Genomic DNA, 23,181 nt, shown 5'->3' with positions numbered 1-23,181 from the left:
TTCAATAGAATCAAATTTAAAAGATAAGTTCTAATAATGTTTTTTAATAATCGTGTCTTGTTAAAAAGAGTTTCATTTTTCAATTGAAATATTTCCTCATTACGTTTGTTTATTGTACGTGTTTATTATTAAAAACAATAAATAATAAAACATATATAAGCCAACGTAAAAACTCAAAATGCAAAGTGTCTTCATTCAGTGTATTACGAAAAATTCATTGGTCAATTAATTGTGTCTTGAAAGTTTCGAAACATTAAACGTATTGAAAATAATAATAATGAATAAAAAGCTATTCATTTTTATTTTATTTCTTCAATTGTCTGGACTTGTTCAGGTAAAATTTATTTATTTGTATTATTATTATTGTAAAATATTCTAAAATTAATGAATTGCTAAATTAAATTTCAGTCATATTGTCTTTATAAAAAACATGAAGCGGAATGTGGCTGTGAAGAAAATAATAACATATTGAGCAACGTGATGACCAATGCTATGAGCCAGATTTCATCATTGTTTAATGCTGTATATAGTGTTGGAAATTGGATCAATTACATGGCTGGTAAAAATAAATTAGCTACAATATTTATCTTGTATTTTGATGGGTTGTAAACAATATTATTGAGATATATTAAATGTATTTTTATTTTATTTAGATGTAGCTGGGGTTATTGCTGAAGAAAGTGTTAATGCACTTGATAGAATTCTTTCAGAATCAATAATAATAGGTATGAAGTATAATAGTATTGAATAAATGATTCAACTTGAAATTTAATTTACGAAATAATAAAAAAATCATTGATATTTTTAGAACCAGAAATTAAAATTGATACACGTATGGTGCAAACTGATAAAATAGGCCAAACTGATGAACCAGATGAAGTTGATAAAACTGTTGTTATAGTGGATAAAGTAAAATCGAAAAAGCAAGTTGATCAACGGAAGAAAATTGAAAAAATAGTTGAAAATAAAACTGAGCAAACTGAAAAACTTATAAAGGAGCACGAGGACCCAACTAATAAACCAGATGAAACTGATGAAGAATTTGGAAACAATCAAGAAGAGCAAACTGAGCAAACAGAAGCAAAGACTGATGTAACAGTTGAAACTTATACCACTACTTCGGAAATAACAATAACAGGTACAGTATAATTTTTATTAATATTATTATAATGGAAATAAAAACATTATTATTTTTTGATATAGAAATGACAACTGAATTCAGCGAGATGCTGAGTGGTAGAATGCCTGAAAATTATGAACAAATTACAATCGATGAAGGAGCCATAGTTAATCCAGAAAAAGGTAAAGTTACGAGTCAATACATGGATCAATAAATTTAATTTATTTTTATTTCATTCATTGCTGATTAACCAGTTACAACTGTTAAAGGAGTTGAAAACGAGCAAACGATGCAAACTGGTAAATCAAGGGAAACTGTTGGAAAAGTTAAAAACAAGCGAATGAAGCAAACTGGTAAATCAAATAAAACTGTTGAAAAAGTTGAAGACAAGCAGGAGATAAAAACTGATAAACCAAAGGAAACTAGCCCAGAAGATGAGAACAAGAAAAAGATAACAACTGATAATCCAAGTGAAACTGGTGGAGAAGATGAAGACAGTAAAAAGATAACAACTGATGAACCATATGAACCTGTTGAAAAACTTATAAAGGAGCACGAGGAGCCAACTAATAAACCAGATGAAACTGATGAAGAAATTGGAAACAATCAAGAAGAGCAAACTGAGCAAACAGAAACAAAGACTGATGTAACAGTTGAAAATTATACCACTACTTCAGAAATGACTACAACAGGTACAGTATAATTTTTATTAATATTATAATGCAAATAAAAACATTATTATTTTTTGATACAGAAATGACAACTGAATTCAGCGAGATAACGAGTGGTGAAATGTCTGAAAACTATAAACAAATTACAACCAATGGGCCAGTTATAGTTAATCCAGAAAAAGGTATAGTTACAATAGTCATTTTAGTTTATATTTTTTAATAATTATAAAAGTTTCAGTTAGAGTGTTGATAAATATTGATAAATAAGCATTAATAATCAAACTTAACTATATAAATACATAGATCAATAGAATTAACTTATTTGTATTTTATTCATTGCTGATCAACCAAATAAAACTATTCAAAAACATGAAGACAATCAAGAGGAGGACACTGATGAATCGCGTAAAATCGATGAAGGACTTGGAGCTGGTCAAGATGAGCAAACTGATGGACCAGATAAAATTGATGGAACACTTGAAGACAAGCAAAAGGTAACAACTGTTGAATCAGGTAAAACTGGTGGAGAAGTTGACGAGGAGAAAAAGATAACAACTGATAAATCAAGTGAAACTGGTGAAAAAGTTGACGAGGAGAAAAAGATAACAACTGATAGACCAAGTGAAACTGGTGGAGATGATGACGAAGAGAAAAAGATAATAACTGATAAACCAAGTGAAACTGGTGGAGAAAATGAAGACAACAAAAAGATAACAATTGATAACCCAAGTGGAACTGGTAGAATAGATGAAGACAACGGAAAGATAACAACTGATAACCCAAGTAGAACTGGTGGAGAAGACGAAGACAAGAAAACGATAACAACTGATAAACCAAGTGAAACTGGTCCAGAAGAAGAGAACACGAAAAAGATAACAACTGAAAACCCAACTGAAACTGGTGGAGAAGTTACAGACAATAAAAAGATAACAACTGATGAAACGAGTAAAAGTGGTGGAAGAGTTGAAGACAAGAAAAACATGAAAACTGATGAACCAAGTGAAATTGGAGGAGGAGTTAAAGGCGACGAAGATACGCCAGCTGATCAACCATATAATGAACTTGAAAACAAGCAAACTAATGATCAGGATAAAACTCTTGGAGAAAATAACGACAAGTTAGACATACGAACTGGTCAACCAACTGTTGAAGAAGATAAAGACAAGGCACATATAAAAGGTGATCAACAAAATAAAACTGAACGATTGTCAATGGACGACGGGCTTAAAGTCGAACGTAGTGGCAACAATTCTGTCATCATCAAATGGTCAACGGTATCTGGAGCTGGCTGGAAACTAAAGATTGACAGGCTTTCTAAAACACAAGAGATAAAAGAGCTTGCGCTTGGTACAACTTTTTATAATATTAAAAATGTCGATGAAGGTGATGTTATTCATATAGCTCTATTTGATGGTAAGCTATGGCATGACGCTTCCCCATATGAGCATCGTGAAACTGAAAACTCCACTTCATCAAGATCAGCAGCAACAGGTAAAATACATTTATGATTATCAACAGCAAGAAATTAACGTCAAGCTGAATGTAAAAATTAATATTTGTTTATTATTATTTGTAAAGGGTCTGCAGCTTCGAGTCCTGGGTTTGAAGTTGAACGTAACAACAGCAATTCTTTCATCATCAAATGGACAACGCCAAGTAAAGCTGACTGGAAACTGAGTATTCACAGACACAATCCTGATGAAAAAGAAGAAATAAAAATTCTGCTTGGTACCACATTTTATGAAATTGAAAATGTCAATGAAGATGATATTATTGATATAGCGTTCTTCGATGGTTCGTGGCATAAGTCTTTCAAATATAAGCATCGTGAATCTGAAAGCTCAACTTCATCAAGATCAGCAACAGGTGAAATATATTGATATTTATCAACAGCAGGAAATTTACTTTAATAGCAATAAAAAAAATAATTATGTTTATTATTTATTGTTTAGAATCATCGAAAGACAACTCGTTCAAAGTCGAACGTAGTACCGACAATTCATTCATCGTCAAATGGACAAGGGGAAGTGGAGCTGACTGGAAGATATTGATTGACGGTGTTAGACCTTCTAGACAACGGGAAACAATACAAATCCCGCTTGGTACCACTTTTTATAAATATGAAAATGTCAATGAAGGTGATATTATTGATGTCACCTTCTTTGATGGCTCGTGGCATGAAGGTTTTCGATATGATCATCAAGATTCTGAAAGTTCAATTTCATCAAGATCAGCAGCAACAGGTGAAATATTCTTATGATTATCAACAGCAAGAAATTTACGTCAAGTTAAATTTTAAGATTAATTTTGTTCATCATTTTTTGTTAAGGGTCAGCTTCAAGCCCTGGATTTGAAGTCGAACGTAGCACCGGCAATTCTATCATCATTAAATGGACAACGCAAAGTAAAGCTGACTGGGAACTGAATATTACCAGACACAATAATCCTGAAAAACAAGAAACAATAAAAATTCCGCTCAATACGACATTTTATAAAATTGAAAATGTCAATGAAGGTGATATTATTGATATAGCTTTCTTCGATGGTTCGTGGCATAAGTCTTTCCAATATGAGCACCGTGATTCTGATAGCTCAACTTCATCAAGATCAGCGGCAACAGGTGAAATACATTTATAATTATCAACAGAAGGAAATTTGCGTCAAGCTGAATGTAAAAATTAATATTTGTTCATTATTATTTGTAAAGGGTCAGCCTCAAGCCCTGGGTTTGAAGTCGAACGTAGCACCAAAAATTCTGTCATCATCAAATGGACAACGCAAAGTAAAGCTCACTGGAAACTGAATATTACCAGACACAATCCTGATAAACAAGAAGAAATAAAAATTCCGCTTGGTACCACTTTTTATAAAATTGAAAATGTCAATGAAGGTGATATTATTGATATAGCTCTATTTGATGGTGAGTGGCATGATGCTTTGCCATATGAGCATCATGAATCTCAAAGCTCGGCTTCATCAAGATCAGCAGCAACAGGTGAAATATATTGATATTTATCAACAGCAGAAAATTCACTTTAATGTGAATAAAAAAAATAATTTTGTATATAAACTATTGTTTAGGATCCTCGAAAGACAACTCGTTCCAAGTCGAACGTAGTACCGACAATTCATTCATCGTCAAGTGGACAAGGGCAAGTGGAGCTGACTGGAAGATATTAATTGACGCTATAGAACCTTATAGAGCACGAGAAGAAATAAGTATTCCGCATGGTACCACTTTTTATGAATATGAAAATGTGAATGAAGGTGATATTATTGATGTCACCTTCTTTGATGGTTCGTGGCATGAAGGTTTCCGATATCAACATCAAGATCCTGAAGGTTCAATTTCATCAAGATTAGGAGCAACAGGTAATATATATTTATGAATATTGACAGCATATAATTCACTTCAATATCAATAAAAAAAATAATTTTGTTTATTAATTATTGTTTAGGAACAGCGAAAGACAACTCGTTTAAAGTTGAACGCAGTACGGATAATTCTCTCATCGTCAAATGGACAAGGGGAAGTGCAGCTAATTGGAAGCTATTAATTGACGGTGTTAGACCTTGGAAACAACGAGAAGAAATAAGTATTCCGCTTGGTACAACATCATATAAAATTGAAAATGTCAATAAAGATGATATTATTGATGTCACTTTCTTTGATGGTTCATGGCATGAGACTTTCCGACATGAGCCTTGATATTCGGAGTGTACTGAACAAGCAGATTAATAAATTATTATTTCTGTGATATTAACATCGACAATCGGATAAAATTGTAACGTTTCCATATTAATCAACAATAAATATAATATATATACATATACAGATTTATCTTGCTATTATTATTTTATATCTTTTTATTGTGTTTAAAATATGAGTATCTGTAAATTCATTCAGTTGAGCCTCGAGGCTAATTTATATGTAAAAATCAATACAAAAAGCTTTAAAAAATCGGGAAAGGTATGATAATGATGTTGATGATTTCTATCAGTATTGTCAAAAGATACTGAACTATCTAGAAAAACAAAAAAAAATCTTTTTAAAACAGGTAAAAAATTACTCGAAGCGTTGAAAATATTATTTAAAAAAAATAGCAAACTCATCTGAAAGCAGCCGTGATAAAAATAAAATAATTATAATAATTTTACAAATTATCGAAAAAACAAATATATTTATAATATAAATGTATTGCCAATTTTTTTTTATCTTTGAAAGTATATATAAATTCAATTTTCATCATTAAATAAAAGATATATTTTTTCAATTTAAAAATCATAAATTTACATTTTATTTTATAAATTTATTGAAAATTCATTGTTGCTAAATAAACAGTCTATTTACAAAATATATAAATTCTTTTTTTATCTCAAATATTTGATTTTCATTTTTTAAATATTCACGTACTATTGATAATGAAAGAATTTTCTATACAAATTTTGTTTTAGCTTTATATCTAAGCAAAAGATAATTTCTAATCATGTGTTTAGAAATCGTGTCTTGTCAAAGGTATTTCAAATTTAAAAATTTCCTTATTACATGTTTGTTTGTACGTGTTTTTTTATTAAAAACAATTAATAGCAAAAGATATATAAGCGCAGTGCTAAGTGTCTCTACTCATTGTATTACAAAAAATAAAATTGTCGCTTTATTTTATCTTGAAAGATTCGAAACGTTGTATTAAACGTATAAAAAAAAAAATAAAAATGAATAAAAAAATATTCATTTTTATTTTATTCATTCAATTGTCTGGACTTGTGCAGGTAAATTTAATTTATTTTTATTATTGTCGCAAAATATTCTACAGCTAGTGATCAATTAATTATAAAATAAATTAAATTTCAGTCACAGCCTCTTGACAAAATATGTGAACGAGAACCTTGTGAAGAAAAAAATGATAGTACATCAGGAAATGTAACTAATGTTATAAGCCATGCAAATAATGTTATTAGCCGTTTTTCGTCTTTGTTTAAAGCTGTACGTTCAATTGGAAATTCGATTTATTACATTGCTGGTAAAAAAAAATAAATTTGCTATAATATTTATATAATTGATAGCTTAATGTTAGTGGGAAGTAAAACAATATATTATTGAAATATATAAATAATTTCTTTTAATTTTATCCAGATGTAGCAGTGGATATTGCTGAAGAAAGTACGGTGGATCTTTTCTCAGGTATAGTATATATTAAATTTCAATGAATCAATTACGGTAAAATTTAAAGTAACGAAAATAAAATTTTAATAATTTTTGATACAGCAATTAAAAAAGATCTATCCGAGATGCAAACTAATAGAATGTCGGAAGAAACCCATGACTTGATTACACATAAAGAAATAGCTAAACCTGATAAAGAAGAAGGTAATTTACATTTCTTAATTATTATTAAATTTTCCATTTTAATATTATTAATAAATATGCATGAATAATCAAATAGAAGATGGAGACAAGAAAAAGATAACAACTGATAAAACAAGTAAAAGTGGTGGAAAAGTTGGAGACAAGAAAAACATGAAAACTGATGAACCAAGTAAAATTGGAGGAGGAGTTAAAGACGACGAAGATACGCCAGCTGATCAACCATATAATGAACTTGAAAACAAGCAAACTAATGAACAAGATAAAACTCTTGGAGAAAATAACGACAAGTTAGACATACGAACTGGTCAACCAACTGTTGAAGAAGATAAAGACAAGGCACATATAAAAGAAGATCAACAAAATAAAACTGAACGATTGTCAATGGACGACGGGCTTAAAGTCGAACGTAGTGGCAACGATTCTGTCATCATCAAATGGTCAACGGTATCTGGAGCTGGCTGGAAACTAAAGATTGACAGGCTTTCTAAAACACAAGAGATAAAAGAGCTTGCGCTTGGTACAACTTTTTATAATATTAAAAATGTCGATGAAGGTGATGTTATTCATATAGCTCTATTTGATGGTAAGCTATGGCATGACGCTTCCCCATATGAGCATCGTGAATCTGAAAGCTCAATTTCATCAAAATCAGCTTTCTTCGATGGTTCGTGGCATAAGTCTTTCAAATATGAGCACCGTGAATCTGAAAGCTCAACTTTATCAAGATCAGCGGCAACAGGTGAAATATATTATGAATATTGACAGCATATAATTCACTTTGATAGCAATAAAAAAAATAATTATGTTTATTATTTATTGTTTAGAATCATCGAAAGACAACTCGTTCAAAGTCGAACGTAGTACTGACAATTCTTTCATCGTCGAATGGACAAGAAGAAGTGAAGCTGATTGGAAAATATTAATTGACAGTGTTAGACCTTATAGACAACGAAAAACAATACGAATTCCGCTGGGTACCACTTTTTATAAAATTAAATATGTCAATGAAGGTGATATTATTGATGTCACCTTCTTTGATGGTTCGTGGCATGAAGGGTTCCGATATCAACATCAAGATTCTGAGAGCTCAATTTCATCAAGATCAGCAGCAACAGGTGAAATATTCTTATGACTATCAACATCAGAAAATTTACTTCAATGTCAATAAAAAAAAATAATTTCGTTTAACAATTATTGTTTAGAATCAGCGAAAGACAACTCGTTCAAAGTCGAACGTAGTACTGACAATTCTTTCATCGTCGAATGGACAAGAAGAAGTGAAGCTGATTGGAAAATATTAATTGATGGTGTTAGACCCTATAGACAACGAAAAGAAATAAGTATTCCTTATGGTAGCACATTTTATAGAATGGAAAATGTGAATGAAGGTGATATTATTGATGTCACCTTCTTTGATGGTTCGTGGCATGAAGGTTTCCGATATCATCATCAAGATTCTGAAGGTTCAATTTCATCAAGATTAGGAGCAGCAGGTAATATATATTTATGAATATTGACAGCATATAATTCACTTTGATATCAATAAAAAAAAATAATTTTGTTTATGAATTATTGTTTAGGAACAGCGAAAGACAACTCGTTTAAAGTTGAACGCAGTACGGACAATTCTCTCATCGTCAAATGGACAAGGGGAAGTGCAGCTAATTGGAAGCTATTAATTGACGGTGTTAGACCTTGGAAACAACGAGAAGAAATAAGTATTCCGTTTGGTACTACATTTTATAAAATTGAAAATGTCAATGAAGATGATATTGTTGATGTCACTTTCTTTGATGGTTCATGGCATGAGACTTTCCGACATGAGCCTTGATATTTAGAGTCCACTGAACAAGCAGATTAATATCAATATTAACAACTAAAGATGTGTTTTCTTTTTCAACGAAAAATCTCAAATTAAAAATAAAATTATCCATTTTTTAAAATTACTTTGTAACATTATTGAAAATTTATTTAAATTGTAATATTATATTATATAATAAATATATATTAATATCAATCGTTTCGTCATTATCAATTTTTACATTTTATATATTCCAAAAAATATTAATAATTAAAAAACAATAAAATATTGAGGTCAAAATTGGCAATCGTCATGTTCTCTTTCCATTATAAATAGCTTCAACACATTAATACATTTCTATTAATTTGTTTCCACGTCAAGTAGATCAAAAAATATAAAACTGATATAGTTATTCTAATATTAATAACTCAAAAAAAGTCATTAGCGTGATATCTCTCGACCTGGTTTGATCAATCTTTCAAGCCAGCGATATTAATATTATAAAAATCACCTCCACTTTATCAAGTATATTCTTAAAATTATTTAAATAAAATAAAAAAACTTGATAAAAATGTCGAAATTAATTTTATCAACATTACTCTTCATTGTTGCAACTTCATTGACTGCATCTGGTAATTATTAAAATATTTTTTTATATTTTTTACACATTATTATTCATGTTGATGTGATTGTAATTTTAATTTTTAAATTTTTTTTGTTCTAATCACAGCTTATGAGCATCGACCAGAGGAGCCTTATGATTTTGTTGTACAATATACAGACAGAAAAAGTGCAAAAATCACCTGGCATCATCCAGAACGTGGTAGTTATACAAATTTTTGGTTGAGAATTTCTTCACCATCTGATGACTTCGTACGAGGAATTGATATTCCCAGTAATATCAAGGAATTTACTGTACAAAATTTAAAAGCCAATACGACATATGAGCTGGAATTTTATACAATGAATGGAGATCTTCGAAGCTCTGGTTATGCACCAGCAACATTTACAACATTGCCAAATGATCCACAAGAAATATACACGAGCATTATTACTGAGACCAAGTTGACTGTTCATTACAATACTTCATATCTGCCTAAAAATGATAATAATAAAACTCATTATTATTTTGATATCACTCCAAAGGATAATGATGACGTTGTGGATTATGTTATTTTTGATCCAGTTAGAGAATATTCAAATTTAATACCAGGAAAACTTTATACAATTTCAGTGGTAGTTGTTCATTTAGAAGAAGATCGTGTATCAAATGCAGAAATTATTCAAGTTCGAACAATACCAGCTGCTCCATTACAATCACCAGAATTTGTATCACATTTTATAAGACCAAAAAATTTTCATGTCAGTTGGTTGGCACCAAATGAACCTTGTGAGTTTAATCATTATCATATTTCTACTTTTTGGTATGATAATGATAATCGTGAATATCCTCATCAAGTTGCATCATTTTATACAACTCCTGATAAATTATCACACAAATTTCTTGATTATTCAAGCGATAAAAAATATACAGTTGAAGTTAGAACTGTATCATTTGGCAAAGAAAGTAAACCATTAATTTTACAAATTACAAAAGAAATGAGTTTAATTAATTATTATAAAAAACTTGAATAATATATTAATATAAAATTGTTTAATTTTAAATTTGGTTTTAGTATAGAAAAATAAATGTTGAGAATATATTTATCAAGAGTATGATTTAAAAAAAAATGTCTGATAAAATAATAATGTCAACTAATCAATGCTATAAATGAATTAATTTTTTTTGATGTAATTTGTCTTTAAATAAAAATACTTGAATATATTTGTTGTTTCTTTTATTTTTATTTAGTCATGCAAAAGAAGATATGATAATATTTATAATCTAATCTTCTTCTTCTTCTTCAGCAGCTGCTCCACTTGTTCCCTTTTTCATGTTCTTCCTCTTTACACGACCTGGACGACCACCACCGAATGGTGATTTCAATGAGAAATCAATGTGTTTTTGTGAGTCCAAACGTACAACAAATGATGGAATATTAACAACTTGTTTACGAACACTGTAAATATAAAATACAAAAAAAATTATTATTAATCAAAGCAGTGATTGATAAATATATTATGTTTTTTCTTTGATACATAATTAATGTAAGGAACATATTAATTTTTATTTCAAGCGTTTAATCAAGCTTGATTTTAATTATAACAAATTAAAACTTGTAGACGTTGAGTGTCACAAAGAAAACTCAAGTAGTCATACAAAAAATTAAATCAACTGTTGCCTTGGCAGAGATCAAGTCATAAATCAAATAAAGAATTATTTAATTTATAATAATCAAACAGACTTGGTCTCTGAAGAATCAAATAGTAAATTTTTAAAATCACAGGTAAAATAAAATTAATGTATCCTGATCATGTAAAAAGAAAAAGATAATTGCCATTTCATTTTGATTCAACCAGGCAAATATTTGTTGTTGCCTCAATGATTATAAACATAGTAAAAAAATCTTGAGGCATTTTTAATCAATAAAAATAATTTTAACTAACCGAATGTGTCTTTGACGAATAAGAACACGTGCATGATGAATTGATTTAGCTAATCCAAGTTTGAATACTTGAGTTTGAAGACGACGTTCCAAGAAATCTTCAATTTTCAAACCCAAAACGTAATCGAGCTTCATTCTTCCTTCATCCAATACTCCAATTCTTACCAAACGACGTAAGAGTGCATTACCTAAATGACAATTAATTGCATTAATTTTTTGTTGACAATTATAATGATTGAATAATTATTATGTTTAATATTTCAGATAAAAATTAATAGTCAACAAGAATGTATTCAGACAAGAGGTGTCAGAATCATTATTAAATGAATCATCATGATAATTTATTTACTTCTTAACAATAACAAATTTCTAATTTATTATTTACCTTCAAAAAGACGTTTTGGTTCTTTCTCATCAAGAGTAAGAAGTTCTCTGGCAGCTTTACGAATTTTAGCAAGAGTGTATTTGACTCTCCATACTTCACGTTTGTTACGAAGACCATATTCACCAATGACCTTTAATTCTTGGTCAAGACGAGCCTTCTCGTATGGTCTACGTGGTGTAACAGAGGTCTTGGAGAAGACTTGGGGGATTCTATGGTTTACCATGATGAATGATCGTTACCTAAATTACAACAAAAAAACAATATAAATAAATTTTCATTTTTTTCTAAGAACAACATAACCTTGAAATATATTTTTCTATTTCAATGGTTTTCATGGGTTAATTGGGAAAAAAGGTTTCGAAAATTTCATCTGGATTATTCATTAATTGTTTAACATAATAATAATGATAATGGGAAATTATTTTAAATGATAAATAATAATTTAAAGTTGCAAGACACGTGGTTGAAATGATGTGATTTCTATGAGCGTTTTAGTTGGGAATTAATTGACAATTTTTGGAAAATTATTGCTCTTGTAAATAGAGAATATGCGAGAGATAATTATACATGGGTTTTAATTGAAAAATATATTATAAATTGTTAATAATTATTTAACTTACGCCTTGATGACAAGTGCAACGATCTCGATACAAAAAGAAAATGGACGATTTTTGGAGCAACAAACATCAACAAAAAATAAAATACACCAGAAATAACTATAAAAAAGAACAAGTCCCTATAATTTTTAAAATGGCGAAGTTTCAGCGGGAAGGTTTTTAAAAATATACTTTTAAAAAAAGAAAAAGATTATTTATTTATTAATAATGTATTGTAAATTATTAGTTATATTTTTAAACAACCGGATTTACTAATGATGGGTTTTTCCTTATTTCAAAAATAAAATAAATTTTAGGTCATTTTATAATAGCATGTGTTTATAAATAAATATAAAATATAATGATTAACAATAAAGTATATTTTAATATCAAATGTATTATTTGGAAGGCGTGATATTTTTTTTATATGACATTAATAATACTAATTTTATTTTAGTAAAAAAGAGCTGATAATATTTAAGACACAGTGGAAATTTAGAAATTAAAAATTCAACTGTAAATGATGCTGAAAATTATACATGTTATTTAATTTAAATAATGACTAAGGAAAATTAATTGTTTGACAAGCATAAGCCAGAAAAGTTTTCTTTAAAAGTCTTCTGTGCATATGCATCTCAATGTCAATAATCTAAGATCTTGTGCCCCATAAAAAAAAAAGAAAAGCAATGTCGTTGGTAAATTATCTTGATAAAAATTAATCAACATTTTAATAGTCATTTGCTTCAAATTTTAATTGTCACGCTTTTATGTTAATGAGATTATGTTATGTTATGTTTCACCAGCTATTAAATTGATTTCATTCTTTAAAAAAGTAGTTGGATTAAAAAGACTAGTAGTATGTCAATTAAATTTAATATATTGTTAATTAAGAATCAATAATTAAATACGAAAAGAAATTAAATTCCATCATTTATTTTAAGATATAATACTTTAAATGTATTACTAATATTAAAGTTAATACAAATAATTTATTTAAATAATAATAAAGTTAATATAAATAGTTATTTTAATAATTATTATTTTAATTTAAACCATTCTTGAAATAAGTTCATTTATTTCATCTCCTCGATCACCATAACGTCCACCTTTATTAAAGTGCTTGAGCTTTTCTCTCCAGCCATTTGCTGGTGTGTTTAACTACAATTAACAAAAAAAAAATATCCTCATTATTATTTTATCAATGAAATATATTATTTAAAAAATTGATAGGTAAAAATAATTGTAAATTCCAATACTATGATCAAAGTCTCAGTACAATGATCAACTCTCTGGAATTTTTAATATAAAACAACAAATAATAACAATTAAAACAATTGTTAATATTAAATTTTATATTTACATTAATCTACCACTGACGTAACGCCTTGATGATTAAATTAAAAAATATATTTACCCTAAATGGCCACAAGAAAGTGTTGACTTTTTGGAAATTACTACCAACAGTAAATATTTCATGAACCAAATCTTCAATACATATGATGCCAAATTGACCTAAAAATTAATTAAAAAACATAATAAATATATTGTTATTGTATGCATAAATAAATAATAAAATATAGGCATAATTATTTACCAAGTTTTTCTTCAATAAGAGTGTTTCCATTAATTGGTAAACGTTTTTTATCAACATTTGCAAAACCTCGTTTAAAAATAAGATCACGAACAGACTTGAGATCTGGACATCCCCAGGTAACATATGGCTCAACAACACGTAGCATGTTTACTGTGGCTTCTGTTAACAAAATAAATCGTCCACTATTTATAACTTTAAGGTTGAGGCGAATCAAAATGTTCTTGGCAATTGACGCCATTTTATTTTCTCTGAACAAAAAAAAAAAAACAATCATTAATTAAAATCTTATCAAGTATTACAATTATTTTTGAAATAATTACCCTTTGGTCCTTATCACAAAGGCAACGCGATTGTTTGCAGTGTTGGTGTTGTCATTTTTTCTGATTTGTCTTTTTATTCTTCTCTCATCTCGCTCTTTCAACCGAAAAGTTTTAACTAAATTTTCAGCCCGTTTAAAAGTATTGGTTCTTTTTTTATACCCTGCTGCACGAGCCTATAATATATTTATGAAAAAGAAAAAAAATATTATAATAATTGTATTATTAAAATATTATAATATAAAAAAAATATTACCTTTAGGGAAACTTGAATCCTTGTGGATTTGTATTTGTTCCGACGAATCCTCCTTTTTAAAACAGCTTCAGGAACTGCTGGAAGTTTTGTTGGTAATTCTGTATCACTATGACAAAAAAATAAACAATAAATAATTAAACAAACAATTTAAAAAAAAAACTATTATTTTAAAAAATTGTTAATTTTGAGGTTATACTCACGTGTTCATTTTGGCTTTTGCAATCAGCTGACAGTTCAGGTACTTGGTGGAATGTTGTGAAATGCAAATTGCAATTTGCAATTGAGTGCAATTGAGGTACTGGAAGGGGCAAAGCTCGGACGGAGCCGAATAGAGCCGAAAAGCGCCATTTTTTTTTTAGTACGAAGAGCCAATAAAAGCGCCAAATTTCAAATCACTTAAATTTTGCCATAAATAAATTTTTAGTCTATTATTGGTAACACATAATAATAATATGATTATATCAACATAATATTGAAAATTCGAATCAACAAGAAGAGATTTAATTGTTATTAATATTAAAGAATATAATATATGTAAAACATTTTTTAGATGACGAATCAAATAAAATATATATAGTTGTTAAAATAATTTTACAATAGACTTTTAAAAAAAGAAAAAGATTATTTATTTATTAATAATAAGGTATTGTAAATTATTAGTTATATTTTTAAAACAACCGGATTTACTAATAATGGGTTTTTCCTTATTTCAAAAATAAAATAAATTTTAGGTCATTTTATAATAGCATGTGTCGATAAATAAATATAGAATATAATGATTAACAAAAGTTCATTTTAATATAAAATGTATTATTTGGAGCGCGTGATATTTTTTTTATATAAATAAATGCTGAATAAAGTCCAAATGTATCGTTAATTACCTAAACTATTAGCTCGCATATATAAGGTCTCTTAATCATCGCTTCTCAACATCATTTAGTCCAAAGCATTCACAGGCATTGTCATTTTGGAGACAGGTATTTATTTTTATATATATTTCTATACTTTATTTCTACGTCAATTGATTATTGATAAATAATTTCGTCCAATAAAAAAACAAACTGTAATGAATATTTAAAAATTGAGTGATTAAAAAACAATTCAATGTAAAAAAAAAAAAAAAAAAAAACAATAACGTATAATAAATACTTGTCTATTAAATTAGTATTTTTTTTTTGTATTTAAAATAAATTATTAATGTATCATTTGCACGTGTAGATAATTTTATTTTTATCAAAATTTTTCAGACTAATAAATATCAATCGAAATAAAATGGGAACATCATTTCTATTATTATTATTTTCGGTGGTTTTCGCTGCCTGCATTTCGAGTAAGTAAAATAATAATTTAAATTAATAAAAATTAAAAAACTAAAATTCATTTATACCTACAATTAATGCATAATTGTATTTTCAGTGTCAATTGGAAAACACATGAGTAATAGATTGACTACACTCAAAGAAAATGAGCCAGCTTGTGAAAAATATTTTTGTAATCAAGCATCAATTTTTTTCAACATTGATGCTGTATGTTCAAGATCACACAAAATAATCACCAGAATATCAGTAAGAAAACAAAAAATACCTAATCTTCCAAGTGACATATTCAATGGATTTATTCATCTTGAAAATTTAAGATTGATAAATATAAATTTGGAAAAATTAGATGAAAATATTTTTGAAAAATTGAGTGAACTTTTAATTCTGTCTTTGAGAGAAAATCAATTAACAACTCTATCAAATAACACTCTCAAAAATCTCGTTAAACTTGAAATATTAGATTTAAGTTTTAACAAACTGGAATATTTAGAATTTACAATTTTTAATAATTTAAAAAATTTAAAATTTTTACATTTAAACAACAATAATTTAAATTATTTAGAAGATAATATATTTCTCGAACTTGTTTCTCTAAAATATTTAGATTTAAGTTCAAATGTTTTAACAAATATTGGCATTGATAGTTTTGATAATTTAAAAAAACTAAAATTTCTCAATTTAAATTACAATAATTTACAAAAAATTCCTGAGACAATATTTGGTGAATTAAAATCATTAGAAAATTTGCAATTAAGATCAAATGAATTAGCTAATATAACATCTGGAATTTTTTATGGTTTAGTAAATTTAAAAAGACTTGATTTAAGTGAAAATAATTTAACAACATTGGGAGAAACATTTGTCGATAATGAGCCACTTTTTAATGTTGAAATATTAAATTTAGATTCAAATTTTTTAACGACATTAAACACAAATGATTTCGATAGTCTTGTTAATTTAAAAATGCTCTATTTAAATAACAATGATATTGAAAAAATAAGAAATGATGCATTTAGTGAAAACAGCAATCTCAAATATTTATTAATGAATAATAATGAACTTGAAAGAATTGAGATAAATGCTTTTAATAATTCTACAATGCTTGATTTATTTTCAATTATTAAATGTCAATTAAAATGTCATACAAAAGAATGTTTTAATGGTCTTAATTCCGTTAAATATTTTTCATCAAGTGACAAAACTAAATAAGATTTTTAATATATATTCATTAAATTTGTTTAATGTAAACCGAAAAAAAAATTTCTACATGACAAACAATTAAAAAAAAATTCAATAATTATACAGTCAATTTGTTTATGGCCATAAAAATAATTCAATAATTTGTAAAATAAATATTAAAAAATAAAAAATTATTCAAATTATTTATTGTTTTTTTGTTTTTCTATTATTTTATTGTTAATATTATATCCGGCTGTCGAAAATCGAAATAAATGTCAAAAAGTCAAGGACACTCAAGAAGCTGATGATCAACGTGATTTTTCATCAAATAAAAATGATGATATTAATTTAGAATTATTTGTTCACGATCCAATCACGTGATTAACAAAAAATGACTATAATTTTTAAATATATTTTATTATTTATAAATTTACAAAGTGTTATCATTAAAAAAAAAAAATAATAATTTATTTTTAAATATAGTCAAGTTTAAAAGATAAGTTTTACCGATTTATTATTCTGTTCTCCTAATAGTTTCAGTGATTTTTTGACCCTATGAGCAAACCACCACCACATCATGTCGTCGTCGTCATCGTGGTTCACCACCACCACCTTCACCACCGCTACCAGCAGCAAGTGTAATGAGACTAATAAAAATAGATAACGAAAAATAATATATTTCTTAACTTGCAAGTACTACTTACAACAACAACAATATGATAGTTGGTGCCGTGATGGCAAAATATTACTGATTTATACTCGAAAAACATAACAACAAAGAAGGTATTTTTGCATAAAGTAAACTTCTTGATAGATTATGTTATCCTGATAATTGTGTAGCTATTTAGTCACCAAAGTTGACGACTATCTAACTGTTCAGTCAGTCAGTCAGTCGCTGTTATTTTTTAATAAAGTTTTTTAGCTGAAAATAAATCGTCAGTCGCACCAAAGTCGTGGTGGTCCAACCGTCCGACCAATCGACCATCGTACAACTGTACGAACATATAAAACCGTATTCCGGACTAAAGTATAGGTCGGACGTGTATCAGGATAACAGAATAACCAAGGAGTTATTTTAAAATGTATTATTGTTGATGGTAAAATAGATCACTCAGTTGATAAAACAGTTGATAAATACATCTCTATTTGTATTTTGTTATCCTGATACTGTCTGAGGTTTTACAACGCTCAAAGACACTAAAATGACTCAAGCAAAATCAACATTATCGTCACAATGAACTTGTTAATTTTTGTATTAAAAAAATCCATCAACTATTAGATAATATTTATATTAAATTAAAATTTGTTTTTTATTATTAAAATTAAAATTTATTTACATTAAAAACCAGAAACAGTACCCTGCCGCCTGTAATCTGAATTTGCTGTTATACCATTATAATTTTTTCTTGATACTGCTGTTATTGCACTACCAATACCAGAATAAAATGTTGTATTATGACCAATTCCAATAAGATAATCAAGAATTGATTGATTAAAACCAGGCTCAGCTTCAATAGTCATTGGTAATAACTAAAAAAAAATTAATTAATCAATAATTAATAAACAAAAACTTGAAGATGATAATTATATTAAATAATTATACCTGATGATGAAGACGACGTGCATCAACAGCTTCTTTGATATTATATCCTTTCCAAATATTTAATATTATTGCTAATGCAACAGATGTTGTTATTTTTGTTCCACCAGCTGCACCAATTACCAACTGAACTTGTCCTTCATCATCAACCTGTTATTAATAATATAATGATAATTTTTCATTCATTAAATGTAAAATATAATTACTAATTTAATTACAATAATTGTTGGAACCATTGAACTCAATGGTCTTTTTCCTGGTTCAATAAAATTTGCTGGTGATGGTGGAAGATCAAAACCATTTGTTATTCCAGGTGCACTAAAATCATCCATTTGATCATTAAATATTATTCCAGTTGATTTTGAACGTATCATTGCACCTAAACTGATCAAACATTAAAATTAATATTATATTTTATTATAAAAAATAAATAAATATACTTACACTTGATTTATTGTTGATGTTACTGATACTGCTGATCCATCATCAGCCAAGACAGATACATGTGATGTACCAGAATCATCTGGTGTTGCAAATACAGCACCATAATATTTTGGATCTTTACTTGTCCAATTATCAACAATTTCTTGACGTATTTCTTTAGCATATGTTGGTGATGTTAAATTTTTTAATAATCCATTTATATCAACAAAATTATCATCACCTAATTCTGTTCTTTTTGCATATCCCCATTTAAATGTTTCAACTAAACGTTGACAAAATATTGACTCATCTTTTGTTGATGTTATACCATATAAAATATTCATTATTAAATTTAATATTACTCCAGAGCCTGGAAGTGGAGCTGTGTACATTGTTAATTTATCAAATTTCGATGCTATTGGTGAGCTCCATTTGATACTAAAAATAATAACAAACTAACATTATTTATTGTTTTGTTTATATAAAAATTAATTATCATACCGATAATTTTTTAGGTCATTCATATCCATGATTCCTCCAACTTCTTTAATTTCTTTAATCAAATCTTCTCCCATTGTGCCATTATAAAAAATACCTGGTCCATCTTCAGCAATACGTTTTAATGTCTCTTTTAATATTGGACGTTTTATTCTATCACCTATCTTTAGTGATATAAAAACAATTAATTACTAATAAGTATAAATTTTTCAATTCGAAATTCACTAAAGTTTATATACAAAAAGAAAAAATACCTACGATCCAGGTTTCATTTGTTTTTTTATCAATTAATATGTCTTTTAATGTTGGCTCATTGATAATTTTATTTTGAAATCTTCTCAATGTATTTGCTAAATATTCATTAACAACAATTCCATTTTCACAGAGTTCAATTGTTGGTAAAAATAATTCTCTCCATGGTAATTTACCATAATATTTATGAGCTTCCCAATAGCCAAGTAATTCACCAGGTATACCAATTGCTTTTCCACCTTTTAACATATACAAAAAATATAAAAATTTATTTATTAAAAATATTATTATTATTTAAATAATAAAACAAACCAAATTGTGATAAAGTCGCGTTTCCTTCAAACATATTTTTGTGTGATGCTGCTGGTGCTGTTTCTCTGGCATTTAAAAATACAGATTTTTTTTTACTTGCATCCCAAATTGTCATTAGAAATCCACCACCAAGTCCCATACTGTAAATAAATATTAATATATTAAAAAATGATAATGTAATAAAAATCATTTTTATATTTCTTTAAATAGATTTTTTAAATTGATAAATAAAGATGATGATGTTGTTAAGAAATTCTGGTTCATTCATTGAATTTATAAGCCAAAGAATAGAAAAAAATTACAGTTATCGAATAGTAACAGAGATTACGTGTAACGGAAATATTGTTGGATTGAAATAAATTAAAATTAATGATGAATGAATATAATAATAGTGAATGATGATACCTGTGCAGTGAAGCAACGCCTTCACAAAGTAATGTCGCAATTGCAGCATCAACTGCTGAGCCATTTTTTTTCAACATATTCATACCAATTTCTGAACATTCAACTCCATTTGATGCAACAGCTGCCTAAGAAAAAAAAAATACAATTAATATAATTTATCAACTTTATTATTTAATATAAAATATTACCTTTTTAAATTTTCCCAATATTGATTTACTGATAAATTTATCTCCCCATGATTTATCATGATCATCATCATTATTTGTTGTTTTAATAAAAGTAAATATTATTAAAATTATTAATCCAATACCAATACAAAGTCCAACAAAACTTCCAATTAATGTACTTTTTTTAAGTCTGTAAATAAATCATTATAATCAATCTTAAAAAAATAAAAATATAATTAATTTATACATGTATTTAGGTTTAATTTATTAATTAAAATTATTTGTTTATATATTTTATAATAATTTATGATTAATGTCACGTGTTTATTATTAATTTTTATTATTTATTTTTTATTTATTACATGTAGTCAAGGTTTTATTATATTTTTTTTTCATGACCCAGTGCCTTGATACAAATACTCAATGAATTGTAATAAGTGTTGAGAAAGTGAAACATGTACTATTTGAACAAATGTATATAAATTTATACATGCACAAACAAACCAGTCACTAAACTATCTCTTTCAAGTACCATACATAATTGAGGACATTTGTAAAGATAAAAAAAAAAATAAAAAAAATTTATGTCCACACGTGACTGACATGTTGCATATAAAATAAAACAAGTTATTATCAACAAAACGTATAAAAATAACTACATTGTTATCTAAAATTATCATAAATTAATTTTTATTTTAAATAATAATTGTTTTTTTTTTTTTTTAGTATTTATTTATTTTGTCATTTAAGATCAAATGTTAAATACTTTTTATAAAAATTAATCAAACAAATTGATTGATTAATTGGGTCGCTTTGTAATTATTATTTCAATTGTTTCGTATTGTTGATGATTTGTTAATAAAACAATACTCCAATTTATATTTTTTATCGTGTAATTTATTTTTTTATACTTGTTTTTTGTTGTGGAAAAATTAAATAATATTTTGATTGAAAAAAAAAATTAAAAGAACAATGATTTTGTTGAGTAATGTTTCTATGAATTATGAGGAATTTATTTTAGTTATTATGTTTAACATCATGTTACGTGATACTATCAAGCTGTTAATTATTTTTTAAATACAATATAATTTGTTTTAAACAAACATGATTAAATGTTGTATATTTAAAAATTATAAATCTCAAATATTTTTATATTTTTATTGACAATGTAATTTATTTTTTTTTAATAATAAAAATGATGATAATTAAATTGTATTTATAATTAAATATTAGGCAATTGATAATTATAATTTAAACAAAGAAAATTAAATTTTTTTTTTCAAATAATCATATGAAAAAAAAAAAAATTTTTATTCAGTTATCGATGTATGTTGAAATATCGATACAAAGAACCAAAGTCAATATTGATAAAAGGAAAAAAAAATTGCGCCTCGAATATTCATCGTTGACACAATGAAAAAGAAAAAAAAATAAAAAATTTAAAATCTTATTGTTTGATTAATAAAATATGTGTTTCAATGTAAAAAAAAAATTTGATAAGATTACATTTTTTTTTTATGTAAACTGTCATTCATTTTTGTTATCAGCGTTATCAATAATCGCGATTAAAATAAGATTAAAAAATTTTGAAATTGATGCTTTTTATTATAAATTTACAAAAAAATATTTATCAATGAAATTATTTATAATAAATAAAATTAATTTATTAAAAAAGTTGATTAAAATAATTAATAAATAATTTTAATTATCACTTTAAAGTTTAACATACTCAATGTTTATAATTTTTTTTTATAATAAATTTTAAATAAAACTTACCCAAACATAATTTATTTAAACAACTTTGATGTAATTTTTGGTTTTTTTTATTTTTTTTTTTAGTTTATTGTTGTCTCAACGAGTATTGGGATCACAACTAAGTATGTTTTACCGGTTACAAACGTTTATATGTACTTGGTTTTTATAAGCATTCACGTTTAATCATAAATATTCGACTCTCTCCTTGGCTCTCCTCCTTCCCGCTGCTATTGCATTTTAAAAAATAAATATCACAATCTACCACACACATTCTTACAATTTTATTTAAAAATTATATATTTTTTCCTTATTTAAATTCCTTTTTTTTTTTGTATAATTTTTTAATTCATTTAAATATATTCAAATATTCGTAGAAAAACGAAAAGATAATCCGTCAAAATTTTCAAATAGAAAAATTAAAAAAATATTATTTAAACAATTAAATATTTAAATAAAACAATTTTTTTTTTAAATTATTTATTACACTTTGATGAATTTTATAAACCAATTACTTCGATTAATTTTTTTTTTGATTATTATATTTTTTAAACTACCTCTGTTGATAAAACAGACAATGTTGATAAAGTAGAAATTCTCGTTTGGCGGGAATTAATTGT

General features: G+C 26.6%; 4 protein-coding genes and 1 long non-coding RNA gene across 5 annotated transcripts; 2 read left to right on the top strand and 3 right to left on the bottom strand.

Annotated features, from left to right (window-relative positions):
- Positions 1 to 552: 552 nt before the first annotated feature.
- Positions 553 to 5,556, top strand: LOC122852981. The gene is made up of 14 exons (XM_044153568.1): positions 553 to 559; positions 654 to 725; positions 809 to 1,138; positions 1,204 to 1,302; positions 1,390 to 1,812; positions 1,875 to 1,973; positions 2,167 to 3,282; positions 3,370 to 3,468; positions 3,744 to 4,034; positions 4,121 to 4,195; positions 4,307 to 4,411; positions 4,499 to 4,786; positions 4,873 to 5,163; positions 5,250 to 5,556. The coding sequence occupies exons 1-14, from the start codon at positions 553 to 555 to the stop codon at positions 5,498 to 5,500; spliced, it is 3,546 nt and encodes a 1,181-aa protein (XP_044009503.1). The 3' UTR covers positions 5,501 to 5,556.
- A 5,225-nt stretch (positions 5,557 to 10,781) lies between these two features.
- LOC122847672 (40S ribosomal protein S9-like) lies at positions 10,782 to 12,589 on the bottom strand. The gene is made up of 4 exons (XM_044145483.1): positions 12,512 to 12,589; positions 11,892 to 12,130; positions 11,508 to 11,694; positions 10,782 to 11,020 (listed from the first exon to the last, which is right to left on the bottom strand). The coding sequence occupies exons 2-4, from the start codon at positions 12,112 to 12,114 to the stop codon at positions 10,846 to 10,848; spliced, it is 585 nt and encodes a 194-aa protein (XP_044001418.1). The 5' UTR covers positions 12,115 to 12,130; positions 12,512 to 12,589; the 3' UTR covers positions 10,782 to 10,845.
- A 945-nt stretch (positions 12,590 to 13,534) lies between these two features.
- Positions 13,535 to 14,933, bottom strand: LOC122847671 (60S ribosomal protein L7-like). Its single transcript, XM_044145482.1, has 6 exons — positions 14,855 to 14,933; positions 14,655 to 14,760; positions 14,402 to 14,574; positions 14,082 to 14,329; positions 13,902 to 13,999; positions 13,535 to 13,645 (listed from the first exon to the last, which is right to left on the bottom strand). The coding sequence occupies exons 1-6, from the start codon at positions 14,860 to 14,862 to the stop codon at positions 13,535 to 13,537; spliced, it is 744 nt and encodes a 247-aa protein (XP_044001417.1). The 5' UTR covers positions 14,863 to 14,933.
- A 382-nt stretch (positions 14,934 to 15,315) lies between these two features.
- LOC122847670 lies at positions 15,316 to 16,335 on the top strand. Its single transcript, XR_006373391.1, has 3 exons — positions 15,316 to 15,631; positions 15,902 to 15,984; positions 16,071 to 16,335. It is a non-coding gene; the product is annotated as an uncharacterized LOC122847670 (long non-coding RNA).
- Positions 16,336 to 18,435: 2,100 nt separating this feature from the next.
- LOC122847668 (glutathione hydrolase 1 proenzyme-like) lies at positions 18,436 to 22,714 on the bottom strand. Its single transcript, XM_044145481.1, has 10 exons — positions 22,586 to 22,714; positions 20,831 to 20,999; positions 20,643 to 20,767; positions 20,238 to 20,377; positions 19,932 to 20,164; positions 19,677 to 19,837; positions 19,197 to 19,613; positions 18,971 to 19,136; positions 18,756 to 18,902; positions 18,436 to 18,682 (listed from the first exon to the last, which is right to left on the bottom strand). The coding sequence occupies exons 1-10, from the start codon at positions 22,591 to 22,593 to the stop codon at positions 18,491 to 18,493; spliced, it is 1,758 nt and encodes a 585-aa protein (XP_044001416.1). The 5' UTR covers positions 22,594 to 22,714; the 3' UTR covers positions 18,436 to 18,490.
- Between the last annotated feature and the right edge of the window lie 467 nt (positions 22,715 to 23,181).

Source organism: Aphidius gifuensis, linkage group LG1 (genome assembly GCF_014905175.1).
Source record: "Aphidius gifuensis isolate YNYX2018 linkage group LG1, ASM1490517v1, whole genome shotgun sequence".
In the NCBI taxonomy this organism is placed as follows: domain Eukaryota; kingdom Metazoa; phylum Arthropoda; class Insecta; order Hymenoptera; family Braconidae; genus Aphidius; species Aphidius gifuensis.
Note: the sequence above shows the minus strand (reverse complement) of the source record. Positions and strands in the feature narration are given on the sequence as shown.

Excerpts from the sequence above, each read along its gene's own strand:
- LOC122847668 (XM_044145481.1), bottom strand. Across the intron at positions 19,137-19,196 it reads ACATCAACAATAAATCAAGT|TTTAGGTGCAATGATACGTT; the intron begins GTAAGTATATTT and ends ATGTTTGATCAG. Across the intron at positions 18,683-18,755 it reads CACGTCGTCTTCATCATCAG|TTATTACCAATGACTATTGA; the intron begins GTATAATTATTT and ends ATTTTTTTTTAG.
- LOC122847672 (XM_044145483.1), bottom strand. The coding sequence starts at position 12,114 with ATGGTAAACCATAGAATCCCCCAAGTCTTCTCCAAGACCTCTGTTACA. Across the intron at positions 11,695-11,891 it reads ACCAAAACGTCTTTTTGAAG|GTAATGCACTCTTACGTCGT; the intron begins GTAAATAATAAA and ends ATTGTCATTTAG. Across the intron at positions 11,021-11,507 it reads ATTCGTCAAAGACACATTCG|TGTTCGTAAACAAGTTGTTA; the intron begins GTTAGTTAAAAT and ends TTATATTTACAG.
- LOC122847671 (XM_044145482.1), bottom strand. Across the intron at positions 14,330-14,401 it reads TTTGTGATAAGGACCAAAGG|AGAAAATAAAATGGCGTCAA; the intron begins GTAATTATTTCA and ends TTTTTTGTTCAG. Across the intron at positions 13,646-13,901 it reads CTTTCTTGTGGCCATTTAGG|TTAAACACACCAGCAAATGG; the intron begins GTAAATATATTT and ends TGTTAATTGTAG.
- LOC122852981 (XM_044153568.1), top strand. Across the intron at positions 3,283-3,369 it reads ATCAAGATCAGCAGCAACAG|GGTCTGCAGCTTCGAGTCCT; the intron begins GTAAAATACATT and ends TTATTTGTAAAG. Across the intron at positions 4,196-4,306 it reads CATTAAATGGACAACGCAAA|GTGATATTATTGATATAGCT; the intron begins GTAAAGCTGACT and ends ATGTCAATGAAG.